Genomic DNA, 15745 nt, shown 5'->3' with positions numbered 1-15745 from the left:
CAAGTCTCTGAATGAAGATGCTGTTTTAAACAAAATAAACAGATAAGGGATGGAATTTAAACAGTATTTTTAACCCAAATTATCAATCATGCATGAGAGGAGAGTGAGGAGACATAGAAGGTCTCAAAATTTACATACCATTTATTCTCTCTGAGGAAACAATCAAAAGATGTTCCACCAAGATAAGGGAGTGAACTGAAGAGGTGAACATGGAATCCAGAAAATAGGGATTCCATACAGAGAACAATGAAGTCTATGACCAAGTGAAACAAATTCCCACGATAAGAAAAATGCAGTAAGCCTACAGGACAAGCAGTCTAATTGGAGCAGAAGACAAAAGAATGTTTTCATAGTTAAAAAATAAATTGCTCTGGACATTGTGGCTCTGTGGTTGGCGCATTGGCCAGCACACCCAAAGGGTCATGGGTTTGATTCCCTGTCAAGTGCACGTAAATGGGTTGCAGGTTCAATCCCTGGCCCCAGTCGGGGCGTGTGGGGGAGGCAACCAAGTGATGTTTCTCTCTCACATTGATGTTTCTCTCTTTCTCTCCCCTATTTTCCCTCCCTCCCACTCTCTCTAAAAAGCAATGGAAAAAATATCCCCAGGTGAGGATTAAAAAAATAAAAGTTAAAAAGTTAAATAAAACTAATATTATCTGAAAGTCTAATCATGTGGAAAATTGTTTTGAAGTATTAGGAAAATGTAGCCAGAAATTAAAAGAAAAAGTAAAAAGTTGATGAAATTACTAACTCAGAATTCAAGTATATTTTATGGCTTACCAATGAAAATATTTACATAGAATATTAATTTAATTAAATACTGTCAGACAACTATGGGGGCTAAGGAGCTAAGGAGGAGACAAAAGAGCTATAAGAGATCTAAAACTTATCTAACAAAATAAATAACATGTAAGAAAGTTTCAACAAAGTAGTACATATTATTTAGAAAAAATAACAGAAAAATGGTTGAAAGTAAATACCAAAAAAATGGTTGAAAGAATGAAAAGTATTTGCTTTTTAGGAAGAGAGTGGAGTGTAAGTCAGTTAACTTTTTAAACAAAGCAGACATTAGAAAACAAAAAAATGGTCAAATCAAATGATATCTAAGAAGCCAGAGATTCATCTCCCAACATTATCACTAGCTTTCTAAACACAGATGACAGACAAAAATTATAAGATCAAATAATATCACTCCCAAGATTCAATTTGTTCCAACTCAAATGGTATCAGTTCTGAAACATAACATTTCCCTGTAGAAACAGTGTGCAAAATTGCCTACCAATGACTTTTGCTCGGTACCAAACTCCATCTTCAAATTTGGCTACACAGGCTTGATCTTGAACTGGACAGAGGATTTCCAGATTTTCCCCATCTTCACTTTTATAGAAATCTTCAATTGTCTTTAATAGAAATAAAAAATCCAGGCTCTCTATCTAAGAAATAAAGGGATTAAAACACTGTAGTTTCATAGAAACTTAAAATTTTAATGTTGCACGTATTATAGGCATGTATTACAGGCATGGCTCATAAAATTATGAAATGTTAGAATTGGAATTAGATAGAAATCATATCATACAATTTAAATTTGAAATAATTTACTTCAAAAGCATATAAAATTAGTGTAGACATAAAAAATTTTAATCACATTCCACCAGATATCTTATGTATATACTTCTGGATATTTTCTGACACTTTCCATACTTTCGTTTTTATAAAAAATGAGATATCATACATACAATTTGATAACCTGCATTTTTATCAATTCTCATCTTTTTTATTTCAGCAAGTGTTCCTACTAGTACTTCTAGACCTTATTTAGATTTCTTAAACTGATCAAAACCAGTATCTAATTGAAGACTACACATTATATCTGATTATCTTGGTAAGCCTAGTGTAGTATTCTTCCCCCCCCCCCCCCCCAAAATATGCTTTTATTGATTTCAGAGGGAGGAAGGGAGAGAGAGAGAAACAACAATGATTAGAGTCATTGATCAGCTGCCTCCTGCACCCCCCCCACAGGGGATCGAGCCCAAGACCTGGGAATGTGCCCTGACCAAGAATCAAGCTGTGATCTCCTGGTTCATGGGTTGATACTCAACCACTAAGCCATACTGGCTGGATTGTAGTGTTCTTTTTAAAATGACCCTGTCTTACTGAAGAGTCTACTATTTTTTCTGCACAATGCCTCACCTTTTGGATTTATGTGGTTATGTCCTCATGCTGTTATTTAACTTGTTCCTTCACTGAGCTGAGTCTCTTCCCTGAATTTCCCAAAAGCTGAGTGTGATGGATAGAAGCCAATGCTTTTTGGCTAGAGTGTATCATAACGAAAATTGTTGCTACATCAAAAGACATATTGCTACTGAATCACTATGAACGTGCCAAGATTCACCTATGGTTTGGGGTGATGATTCTAGTTCCTCCATTATACAGTTATGTTCCCCCTGGTGGCCACAGAGTAATTCATGTAGTGCTACTTTAGCATCATGTCCAGTTTCCTATCAACCATCCCATCTAATGGTTTTCAAGTGAATTGATAAAATATTTAAATTAATAATTTCAGTAGGGTTTGTGAAATGGCAACATTATTGAATAAAATAGAGCTTTCTATGATTAAATGAACTATTTGGTTACCTTAAATGATAGCTCCTAAATTTTCTACAGTAGCTAAAACATAGTTCTTAAAACAAAACAAAACAAGGTAAAAGATATTTACCTTGATTATTTTTCCAAAGATAAATTCTTAAGGTTAAAAAATCCATCTCAATTGGCAAAATATTTTTACAGGTTTCTCTATTTTGTGAGTACAACAATGCAAGTGGAAATTTTCTGAATCTCTCTTTTCTTATTTCATTTAAATTACTTTAAACATTTTAAGAAAGTTTTTACTGATTTCAGAGAGAGGAAGGGAGAGGCAGAAACACCAATGATGAGAGTGAGTCATTGATTGGCTATTTCTTGCACGCCCCCTATTGGGGCTCGAGCCCACAATCCAGGCATGTGCCCTGACTGGGAATCAAACTGTGACTTCCTGCTTCATGGGTCAGTGCTCAACTGAGCCACACTGGCTGGGCACTACTTTAAACATTTTGCTTTTTTATTTCTAAGTATGTATTATTCATATTCTTCTATTAACAGGTTATCTAAAGTGAACACTGGAAAATTCAACAGAGGATGACAATCAGCAAGAGAGCAGACTAGGAAACTACAAGCTATCGTTCTTCCCAGAACATTGAAAAATCTAGAAATCACCTGAACAAACTTTGTCACAGCTCTGGAAAACAGCCAAAGGTTTAGAGCAACCAAGCAAACACCCAATCAACCTTCTGGCATTCAAAAAATTATCTGCAAAATGTTTGCTGAACAGAGATCTCAGTGGTCATACACAGAAATGATCTTTGCAAAAAATAAGTTTGGAAAAGTCTCAAAACAAACCAACAACTAGAGTCTTCAACAATTTAACAAAATCCAGTAAACCTGGAGGAATCTGATTTTCAAAAGGCACACAAAACAGACAAAAACTGCCACTGAGGAAGCCCAGATAGTAGACTTACCTAGACAAAGACTTAAGAACAAATGTCTTAAATATGCTCAAAGAGTTAAAGGAAAACCTAGACGAAGAACTAGAAAAAAACCAGGAAAACAATAAAGGATGAAAATGAAAATATCAACAAAAGACAGAAACTATAAAAAAAAGGAATAAAACAAATTATGCAGTTAAAAAATACAACTGAAATAAAAAATATACAAGAAGGTTCAAGAACAGATTTGAGCAAACACAAGAAAAAAATCAATGAATATGAAGATGGCAATTGAAATCATTCAGGGAGGAGAGAAAGGCAATGCAATTAAGTGAACAAGTGACTAAGGGACTTGTGGTACACTATTAAACACACAATATACATAGTATGGAAGTCCCAGAGAGAGAAGGGAGAGAGAAAGGAGCAGAAAGATTATCTGAAGAAATAATGTCCCAAATTTGATAAAATATATGAATCTACAAATCCAAGAAGCTCAATTTTATGGGTTGAATTGTGTCTCTCCAAAAACGATATGTTGGAGTCATTATCCTGTAGCTCAGAATATGACCTTATTTAGAGATATGGTCTTAAACAGAGATAACCAAATTAAAATAAGGTCATGTGTTAGGCCTTAATCCAATATGATTGGTGTTCTTATTAATAGGAGTACATTTGGGCAAAGAGACAAACACACAGGAGATCGCATGTGAAGATGAAGACAGAGACCGGAGTGAAGAAGCCATGGAGCCCCCAAAATTCCCAGCTAACTACCATACTCTAGTAGAAAGCAATGGATTAGATTCTCATAGCTCTCAGAAAGAACCAACCCTAGTGATAAGTTGATCTTGCACTTCTAGATCCAGAACTGTGAGACAACAAATTAATGTTGCTTAAGCCACTTAACTTGTAGAATTTTGTTATGGCAGTCCTAGGAAATGAATACAGATTTTGGTTCTGGAAAGTATGATGTGGCTGTAGCAAATACCTAAATGTGGGAGTGGCTTTGGAATTGGGTAATGGGTAGAGGAAAAAGAGTTGTGATTGAATGAAAAAGTACAGATTACCGTGAAAAGGCTATTGGTGGAAATATGAACATTAAAAGTGCTTCTGGTGAGATCTCAGACAAAAGTGAGGAACATGTTACTGGAAACAGGAGGAAAGGCAATACTTGTTATAAAGTGGTAGAGAAACAGGCTGAATTGTGTTCTGTTGGATGGAAAGTAGAACTTAGATATTTAACTGAGGAGACCTTTAAGCAAAGTGTTGAAGTACAGCCTGCTTTATCCTTGCTTGTTCTAACAAAATGTGAGAAGACAGAGATAAAATGAAGAAGAAATTGTTAAACATAAAGGAACCAGAACTTGAAGATTTAGAAAGTTCTCAGACTATCCATACTGAAAAATATGAGAAAATGTGCTCTGGAGAGAACACCAAAGAAAGGTATGGCTGGACACTATTTGCTCAAGAGATTACAGGTGTGTGAGTTGTGGATCTAACCAACCATCTCAGCAGAAACACTGCCAGCTTCAACTGCAGGGGACAGAGATAGCAGTAAATAAAAAAGGGCTGTTGGACATGTGGGATTCTACAGGCAGAAACTGAGCTGATAGAGCTATTGGCCATGAATGTGTGTTATCTTTCAAGAAACAGGAAGAATGACCCTGTAGGTGGTTCAGAGACTGATGTGTCTGCCACTGCCACCACAAGCCCGGAGGGCATAGGCCTGAGAGGCAGGGCTGTGTCTTCCTCTGTTCCCAGGGTGGGGCCTCCTCCTGGATTCCAGAGAGGACAACTCCTCAATTACAGTGGGTGAAGCTGCTGCCAAGGCTTAGGGGACAGGGGCACCACACCAGTGGGACTAAAGGACAGAGTATCTAGCCAAAGAAAATTATTTTCAAGTCATAAGAATCTAATAGAAATTTCTCTGTCAGATTTTAGACTTGTCGGGCCTAAGATTCAGAGATAAAAAGAAATTTTGCCTTAGTTTAAGTGATAGCCAATTTTTACCTATACATGACTTAGATAAGAAGATTTGGGGCTTTCAGTTGAGTTGATGCTAGAATGATTAAGACTTTTTGGAATGTTGGGATGAGATGAATGTATTTTCAAAGTGGGAAGAAACTTACTTTTTTGACTTATGAGTTGAATTGTGTCCTCTCCCCCAAAATATGTTGGCGCTCTAACCCCCCAGTACTTCAGAATGTGACCTTAGACATCTATTTGGAGGCAGGATTTTTACAGAGGTTATCAAGTTAAAATAAGATATTATGTTGGACCTAATTCAATATGACTTTTAAAAACACTGAGACAGACAAGTACACAGAGAATGCCATACGAAGAAGGCAAAGAGATTGGGATGATGCAGCAGAAGTCAATGAGTGCTAAAGATTGCCAGCAAAATCTAGAGTAGAGACAATGAACAGATCTTCCCTCTCAGATCTCAGAAGGAACCAACATTGCCAACACCTTGATCTTAGACTAGACTTCAGAATTCTCTGACAAAATAATTTTATTTTGTTTAAATTATACAGTTTGGCCCTAGCTGGTTTGGCTCAGTGGATAGAGAGTCGGCTCTTGGACTGAAGGGTCCCAGGTTCAATTCCGGCCAAGGGCACGTACCTTGGTTGCAGGCTCAATCCCCAGCCCTGGTCAGGGAGAGTGCTGGAGGCAATCAATCGATGTGTCTCTTTCACATCGATGTTTCTCTCTTGCTCCCTCTCTCCCCTCCTTCCACTCTCTCTGAAAAAGCAATGGAAAAATATCCTTGAGTGAGGATTAAAAGAATAATAATCATCATAATAAAAAGAAACCATCCAGTTTGTGGTATTTTGTTGTAGCAGACCTAGGAAATTAATACACTCAACAAACCCCAAGTAGGATAAACCGAAAGAAAGGTGCACTGAGGTGCATAATAATCAAACTGTCAATAGCCAAAGACAAAGAGAGAATCTTCAAAACAGCAAGAGAGAGAAGTGGCTTGTCATATGTAAGGGACTAGCAATATTATTATCAGCTCATTTCTCAACAGGAACCTTGGGAGGACAGAAGACATTGGCAAGATACATTTACAATGCTGAAAGAAAAAAAAAAACTCTTTCAAAAATGAGGGAGAAATTAAGCAATTCACAGATAAACAAAGGTGATGGAGTTCACTAACAAAAGACCTGCCTTATAAGAAATCCTAAAGGGAGTCCTTCAGGTGGAAGTGAAAGGAAACTAGAGTGTAACATACAGCCACATGAAAATATGTTAGGCCACAAAACAAGTCTTAATAAAATTTAAAAGACTGAATCAAAACAAAGTATCTTTCCCAACCAAAAGGGAAGGAAACTAGAAATAACAAGGAAAACTGGAAATTTCACAAATATGTGGAAATTAAATAATATACTCTTAAAAAACCAATGAGTCAAGGAAGAAAGCACAAGAGAAATAGGAAAATATCTTGAGACAAATAATGAAAATATGACATACCAAACTTATGGGATGCAGCAAAAGTAGTGCTAAGAGGGAATTTTACAGCTGGAATGCATACAGTAAAAAACAAAACAAAACAAAAAACCCACAAACAATCTAACTATAATTTTAAGGAAACAGAGCAAATTAACCCCAAAACTAGCATAAGGAAGAGAATAATAAATATAAGAGTATTGACATAAATAGAGAATACAGAATAGAAAAAAAAAAAAAATCAATAGGTCTTTTCTTTGGTTTCTGAAAAGATCAACAAAATTGACAAACCTTTAACAAGATTGACTAAGACAAAAAAGAGAAGACTCAAATTATGAAAATCACAAAGAAAGTGGGCACATTACTACCAATTTTAAGAAATAAAATGATTGTAAGAATCTACTATGACTATAAACACACACCTACCAAGACTGAATCATGAAGAAACAGAAAATCTGAGGGGACTTATACCCAATACAGAGATTGAATCAATCAAGAACCTTCCAACAAAGAAAAGCCCTATACCAGACAGCTTCATTAGTAAAATCTACCAAAAATTCAAAGAATCAACAACATTCCTTCTTGAACTCTTCCAAAAAGTTGCAGAGGAAGGAAAAACTGTTTCTAACTTGTTTAAGAGTCCAACATTACCTGATTCCAAAGCCATATGAAGGCGCTATATGAAAAGATATAGACAATATCACTTATGAATACTGATGCAAAAATCTTCAACAAAATACTAACAAACCAAAGTCAGATTAAAAAGATTACATATCATAATCTTGGGGGGGAGGGGATTTATTCCTGGAATACAATGATGCTTCAAAATACAATACAAAAAAATACAATACCATATTAACAAAATGAAGAAAAAATTAAAAAAACACACCACACACTCATCTCAATTGATGCAGAAAAGTATTTGACAAAACTGAACATCCTTTCATGATAAAAATAATTCAATAAACTAGGAACTGAAGAAAATTTCCTCAACATTATAAAGGCTATATGTGAAAAACCCAAAGATAGTATTATACTCAATGGAGAAAGACAAATACTTTTTCTCTACGACAGAACAAGACAAGGATGCCTGCTTTTTTTTTACTGATATTCAACATTAAATTGGAACTTCTAGCTAGAGCCATTAGGCAAGAAACTGAAACAAAAGGCATTCCAATTGGAAAAGAAGAAATAAAATGATTTTTCTCTGAAGATAACATAATCTTATATGTAGAAAACCCTGAAGATTACACAACACACACACAAAGACAAATACATGTAAATGTGTTTGAATAAACAAATTCAGCAAAGTTGTAGGATAAACATCAAGATATAAGAAAATCACTTATGTTTCTATACAACAGCAATGTACAATCTGAAAAGGAAATTAAAAAAACTATTGCTTTTACAATAGAATTGAAAGAATAATATACTGAAAAAGTATATACTAAGGAGTAAATGTAACCAAGAAGGCAAAAGACCTGTGCGGTTGTTGTACATTCCACAATGCTGCTGAAAGGAATTAAAGAAGACAAAAATAAATGAAAATATATCCCATGTTCATGGATTGGAAGACATAATATTATTAAGATGTCAACACCACACAAAGCAATCTACAATTCAATGCAATCTCTATCAAAATCCCAGAATCATCTGGAATAAAAAACCCACCCTAAAAGTCATATGGAGTCTCAAGGAACCTCAAATTGCCAAAGCAATCTTGAATAAAAATGAAGTCAGAGGGCTTACACATCCTGATTTCAAAACCTACTACAAAGCTACAGTAATCAAAACTGTGCTATTGGCACAGGATGGAGAGACCAATGGAATAAAATAGAAAGCCTTCACCTATACGGTCAATTGAGTTTTCACAAGTGTGTCAAGACCATTCAGTGGATAAAAGGCGCCTTATCAACAAATGGTGCTGGGAAAATTGGATAATCACATGAAAAAAGAATTTTGGACCTTTCCCGTACACCATATACAAAAATTAACTCAAAACAAATCAAAGACCTAAATGTAAGAGCTAAAACTATAAAACTCTTAGAAGAAAATGGGAAAAGTTTCATGATGTTAGATTTGGCAATGATTTCTTGCATATGACACCAAAATCAAAGGCAACAAAAAGAAAAAAATAGAGAAACTGGACTTTATCAAATTGAAAAAGTTTGTGGACCCTGGCCAGGTAGCTCAGTTGGTTAGACTGTCATCCTCTATGTCACGGTTGTGGGTTAGAACCCTGGTCAGTGCACAAGCAAGAATCAAGAAATGAATATATGAATAAGTGGAACAACAAATCAATGTCTGTCTCTCTCCCCCTTCCTCTCTCTCTAAAAATCAATTCTTAAAAAAGTTTGTGGATCAATAAAGCTATCAAGACACAGCAAAGGCAATCCACAGAAAGGGAGAAAATATCTAAAAATAATAAATTTGATAAAGGGATTAATATCCATGATGTATAAAGAACTCCTAAAATTCAACAAAATAAATAATCCAATTAAAATATGGTCAAAGAACTGCAATAGATGTTTCTCCAGAGAAAATATACAGATGGCCAATAAATAAGCACGTGAAAAGAGGTGCTCAACAATACTAGACATTAGGGAAATGCAAATCAAATCCACAGAGATACCATTTCACACCCTTAAAATAGCTATTATTTTAAAAAAACCCACAAGTGTTAGAGAGGATGTGGAGAAACTGGAGCCTGTATGCACTGTTAATGGAAATGTAACATGGTGTAGCTGCCATGGAAAACAGTCTGGCAGGTCTTCAAAAAGTTAAACAGAACTGAAATATTCAAAGTGATCAAAAACAAGGACATAAAACCAAGAGTACTCTACCCAGCAAGGCTATCATTTAAAATGGAAGGAGAAATAAAAAACTTCCCAGGCAAGAAGAAGCTAAAGGAATGCATTACCACTAAATCACTATTACAAGGGACTTTTTTAAGAAGAGAGAGAAAAAAAGAGAAACATAGTTATAAAGAATGCACAACCCAAGGACACAGACAATGGTGGGGAGAGGGACTGGGGAGGAGGATGAGACGGGGTGGAACGGGTCATTGGGGAGAAAAAGGGACATCTGTAATATTTTAAACAAAAATAAAATTTTAAAAAAAGAATGAAATGGTAATAAATACGTACCTATAAATAATCAGTATAAATGTAAATAAATTAAATGTTCCAATCAAAAGACACAGGGCAGCTGAATGGGTAAGAAAACAAGACCTATGTATATGCTCTCTACAAGAGACCCACCTGAGAACGAAAGACACACACACACAGACTGAAAATAAAGGGATGGAGAAAGGTATTTCATGTGAATGGAAATGAAAAAAAAAAAAAAAACCGCACAAAACACCTACAAACCTGGGATAGCAAAACTTAAATGAGACAAAACAGACTTTAAAATGAAGGCTATAATAGGAGACAAAAAAGACATTACATAATGATAAAGAGATCCATTCAACAGAGGATATAAACCTTGTAAACATTTATAGAAAATCTTGACAAACATAAAGTGAGAGATCAACAGTAATACAGATAGTAGAGAATGTTAACATTCCATTGACATCAATGGACAGATCTTCCAGACAGAAAATCAACAAGGAAATAGCAGCCTTACATGACACACTAGATCAGATAAATTTAACTGGTATTTTCAGAGCATTTCACCCCAAAGTAGCAAAATATACATTCTTTTCAAGTGTACATAGAACATTTTCTAGGCTAGAGCACACGTTAGGACACAAAGCAAGTCTCAGTAAGTTTAAGAAGACTGAAATCACATCAAGCATCTTCTCCAACCTAATGGTATGAGACTAGATATCAACTACAAGAAAAATACTGAAAAACACACAAACACTGGAGGCTAAATAATGTTACTAAACAATGAATGGTTTCACAATTAAATCAAGGGAAAAAATCAAAAGATACCTTGAGACAAATGAAAATACAACCACCTCAAATCTTTGGGACACAGCAAAAGCAGTCCTAACAGGAAAATTCATAACATTACAGGCTTATGTCAAGAAATGAGAAAAATCTCAAACAACCTAACCTTACACGTAAAGGAACTAGAAAAAGAACAGCAAACAAAGCCCAAAGTAAGTAGAAGAAAGGAAATAATAAAGATCAGAGTGGAAATAAACAAGAGAGTCTAAAACAAAATAATACACAAAGTCAATGAAACCAATAGCTGGTTCTTTGATAAGATAAAGAAGAATTATCAAACTTTAACCAAACTAATCAAGAAAAAAAGAGAGAGGAGCAAATAAATAAAATCAGAAATGAAAGAGGAGAAGTAACACCTGACACCACACAGAAATACAAAGAATTAAAAGAAAACATTACAAACAGTTACATGCCAACAAACAGTACAATAGGGAAGAATGGAAAAAATCCTATAAACATATAATATTCCAAGACTGAATCAAGTAAAAACAGAAAATCTGAACAGACTGATTAAAACCAACAAAATTAAAGCAGGTATCAATGAACTCCAAAGAAAGAAAGATCCAGAACCAGATGGTTACACAGGTGAATTTTACCAAACATTTCAAGAACTAATGTCTATCCTTCTCTAACTATTCTAAAACATTCAAGAGGAGGAAAGACTCCCAAGCTCAATTTAAAAGGCCAGCATTATGCTTATTCCAAAACCAGATAAAGAGACTACAAGTAAAGAAACTTATAGAAGCATATTCCTGATGAACATAAATGCAAAAATCCTCAACAAAATATTAGCAAACTGAATTCAGCAATACATTAAAAAATCATACACCATGGTTGAGTAGAATTTATTCCAGGGATGGAAGATTGGTACAATATCCACAAATCAATGTGATATACCACATAAACAAAAAGAAAGATAAAAATCATATGATATCAATACGTGTAGAAAAAGCATTTGACAAAATTCAGCACTCTTTTATGATAAAAGCTCTCAGCAAAGTGGGAATATAGGAAACATATCTTAACATTTAAAGACAAACTCATAGCTAACATTTAACTGAACAGGGAAAAAGTAAAAGTGTTTCGTTTGAGATAAGGAACAAGGGATGTCCACTTTCACCACTCCTATTCAACATAGTACTGGGAATCCTAGCCACAGCAATCAGATAAGAAGAAATAAAGGCATCCAAATTGGAAAGGAAGAAGTAAAGACGTTAATATATGTAGATAACATGATACTGTATATAAAGAACCCTGAAGATTCCTCCAAAAAAGCTACTAGAACTGATAAATGAATTCAGTGAAGTAGCAGGATGCAAAATAAACATCCATTTGCATTTTTACACACCAAAATGGAACTATAAGAAAGGGAAACTAAGAAAATAATCCCCTTAATAAATGCATTAAAAAAAATAAAATATGAGAGGTATGGCTGCATGAGAGATCCCCTTGGTTTTTCCCCCTGAACTTTCGACAAGTTGATCAGCTATAACACAAGAAAGGTTTCTCTGCTTAACATACAGGCAAGCCTGAGAGATCTATGCACTAAAGCATCTAAAGGTGGGCAAAAGGGAACGGGGGAGGCGAGAAAGAAGGAGAACTCAGACTGGCCATGGATACAGCCCTGTAGCTGGGAGCTCATGGTAGGCTCGGCCAAAGTGGGGAGGAAGCTAGCTATAGCAGGTGCTTCCCTTGGCCGGGAGGAACAAAGAGTCCTGGTGGGCACTCCAGCAAGAGTGAGCAGTGCGAACAGTGGCTGAGCCAGCCGAGAGACTGGTGCAAGGACACAGCACAGGGGTTCTGCTGGGGCTGTCCACTGCTGGGTGGTCAGTGTTCCAAACAAACAAAACCACAGAGCCCTGCTGCACCTTAGACTCCGAAAACTCGCATCCCATTGTTGAGGAGCACGTTCTTTGCAAACAGAGAACTACTACCGCAGAATTGCTATTTTCCTCTGTGACTGATCCCCAGTTGGGGCATGGGGGGGGGGGGTATGGGGAACACCCCATGAATATCTGGGTGACCATTACCAAGAAGGCAAAACAAACTCCACCCTCAAACAGTCCAGCTATACTGATGACAGCCACTGAGGTCAGCAATGGGATTTCACAGACCTAAAAAACTGATTCAGCGCCACCTACTGGAAAATAGTAGAAAGACGTCTTTATAGAGCTCTGCTAGAGAAACATCAATATATAGATGCCTACACAGAGAATGAACCCATCAAATACCATTAATAAGGTAGCGAGGCAGATCAGAAAAAAAATGAAAAATCAGAAAGCAAACACGAACACAAGGAAATATGTAATATGAATGTCAGAGAATTCAAGATTGCAGTTCTGAAAATACTCAGATGCAAGAAAATACAGACAGAAAAAAAATGCACTCAGAAAAAAAATTAAAGAACAAAAATACTTTACCAAAGTGACTGTAACTTTCAAAAAGAAACAAACAGAAGTCCTGGAGATTAAGCATTCAATTAAGGAGATCAGGAGTGAACTACTGAGCACAGGAAACAGAGCTGATGAGATGGAGGAAAGAATGAGGGATATCGAAGATAGGAACCTAGAAATGACACTGAGAAAGGAAGAGAGTACTTGAGCATGAAAAAAAAAAGAGTTCTATGAGAACTGACTCCATCAGAAAAAGCAATATAAAAATAATTCGCATCCCAGAAAAGAGGGAGAAAGGAATGAAGAGCCTATTCAAACAAATAATGGATAAGAACTTCCCAAACCTATGGAAAGAACTAGATCCTCAAATCCAACAAGCAAACAGAACACCTAGTTACCTCAATCCAAAATGGCCCTCTCCAAGGCACATGGTATTAAAACTGTCAAAAATTAGTGACAAAGAAAAAAAATTCTCAAAGCAGCCAAAGAAAAGAAGAGTGACCTACAACCCCCCCCCCCCACCACCAGGTTATCATTGGCTTTTTCAGCAGAAACTCTACAAGTCAGAAGAGAGTGGAACCAAATATTCAAAAGGCTGGAAGAGAGAAATTACCAGCCAAGAATAATATACCCAGCAAAGTTATCCTTTAACTATGAAAGAGAAATAAAGACTTTCCCAGACATACAGAAGGTGAGGGAATTTATCACCAGGAAACCTCCACTGCAAGAAATACTAAAGGGGGTTATTCTATTTGAAACAAAGAGCATAGGGACACAACACTACTAGTAAGATCACCAAAAACCTTATAGCATAAATAGGGATAATTTGTGACAACAAAAAAATAGAAGGGTATGGGGAAGGTCTGAACAGGCAAAGAAGGATGGAGATCAGATGCTCTCAAAGGAGCAAAAACTATTATATACATGCAACTTTTTTTTTTTTTTTAAATATCTTTCTTGATTTCAGAGAGAGGAAAGGAGAGGGAGAGAGAGAGACAGAAACATCAATGATGAGAGAGTCATTGATCGGCTGCAGCCTGCAACCCGGGCATGTGCCCTGACAGGGAATCGAACCCTGATCGCCTGGATCCTAGGTCGATGCTTTAACCACTGAGCCACGCCTGGCCGGGCATATACATGCAACTTTAAAAAAAAATTAATTAATTAATCTTTATTGTTGAAAGTATTACAGGCATCCCATTTTCCCCCCCCAAACTGACCCTCTCCACCTCGCTCCCACCCCCTCCCCAGGCCTTCACCCCATCATTGTCTGTGTCCATAGGTTATGCATATATGCATATAACAACTTCTTTGGTTACTCTCTTCCCACCCTCCATCCCCTTCCCTCTTCCCTCTGAAGTATGATCGTCTGTTACATGTGTCAATATCTCTGGATCTATTTAGTTCATCAGATTCTTTTGTTCATTAGCTTCTTCTTAAAGAAGACCCTTCAACATTTTCTGTAGTGCTGGTCTGGTGGTGATGAACTCCTTTAGGTTTTCCTTGCCTGAGAAGCTCTTTATCTGACCTTCAATTCTGAATGATAGCTTTGCTGGGTAGAGTAATCTTGGTTGTAGTTCCATGTTTTTCACCACTTTGAGTATTTCTTGCCACTCCCTTCTGGCCTGCAAAGTTTCTGTTGAGAAATCAGCTGACAGTTGTATGGGTGCTCCCTTGTAGGTAATTAACTGCTTTTCTCTTGCTGCTTTTAAGATTCTCTGTCTTTAACCTTTGGCATTTTAATTATGATGTGTCTTGCTGTGACCCTCTTTGGGTTCCTCTTGCTTGGGACCCTCTGTACTTCCTGGACTTGTAAGTCTATTTCTTTCCCCAGGTAGGGGAAATTTTCTGTCATTATTTTTTCAAATAAGTTTTCAATTTCTTGCTCTCCTTCCTCTCCTTCTGGCACCTCAATAATACGAATGTTGGGCCTCTTGAAGTTGTCCCAGAGGCTCCTTATGCTATCTTCATATTTCTGGATTCTTTTTTCTTTTTGCTCTTCTGGTTGGGTGCTTTCTGTTTCCTAATGATCCAAATTGCTGATTTGAATCTCAGCATCCTCTACTGTACTGTTGATTCCCTATAAATTATTCTTCATTTCAGTTAGTGCAGCCTTCATTTCAAACTGGTCCTTTATTATGTCATCGATTTTCTCAATTACTTTCATCATACTCTTACTAATATCCTTGAGCATCCTTATAACCATTATTCTGAACTCTGTATCTGTTAGCTTGCTTGGATCTATTTCATTTAGTTCCTTTTCTAGAGATTTCTTCTGTTCTTTCCTTTGTGACATGTTTCTTTGCCTCGCATTTTGGCTGCTTCCCGGGGTTTGTTTCTATGTATTAGGTAGAGCTGCTATGTCACCTGGAATTTGTAGAGTGGCTTTGTGTAGTAGGTGTCCTGAGGGGTCCAGTGGCTCAGCCTC

General features: G+C 36.4%; 1 protein-coding gene across 1 annotated transcript in view; it reads right to left on the bottom strand.

Moving 5' to 3' along the window:
• RNF17 (ring finger protein 17) overlaps positions 1-15745 on the bottom strand; it is a gene marked incomplete at both ends in the record, with an annotated part of 108657 nt that overhangs the window by 40481 nt on the left and 52431 nt on the right. The window contains one exon of the mRNA XM_081126669.1: positions 1280-1433. Within this exon, the coding sequence (XP_080982795.1) occupies positions 1280-1433 (154 nt within the window). The remainder of the gene's footprint in view (positions 1-1279; positions 1434-15745) is intronic.

The sequence above is a fragment of the Miniopterus schreibersii genome, assembly GCF_964146895.1.
Source record: "Miniopterus schreibersii genome assembly, chromosome: 2".
Taxonomy (NCBI): domain Eukaryota; kingdom Metazoa; phylum Chordata; class Mammalia; order Chiroptera; family Miniopteridae; genus Miniopterus; species Miniopterus schreibersii.
Note: the sequence above shows the minus strand (reverse complement) of the source record. Positions and strands in the feature narration are given on the sequence as shown.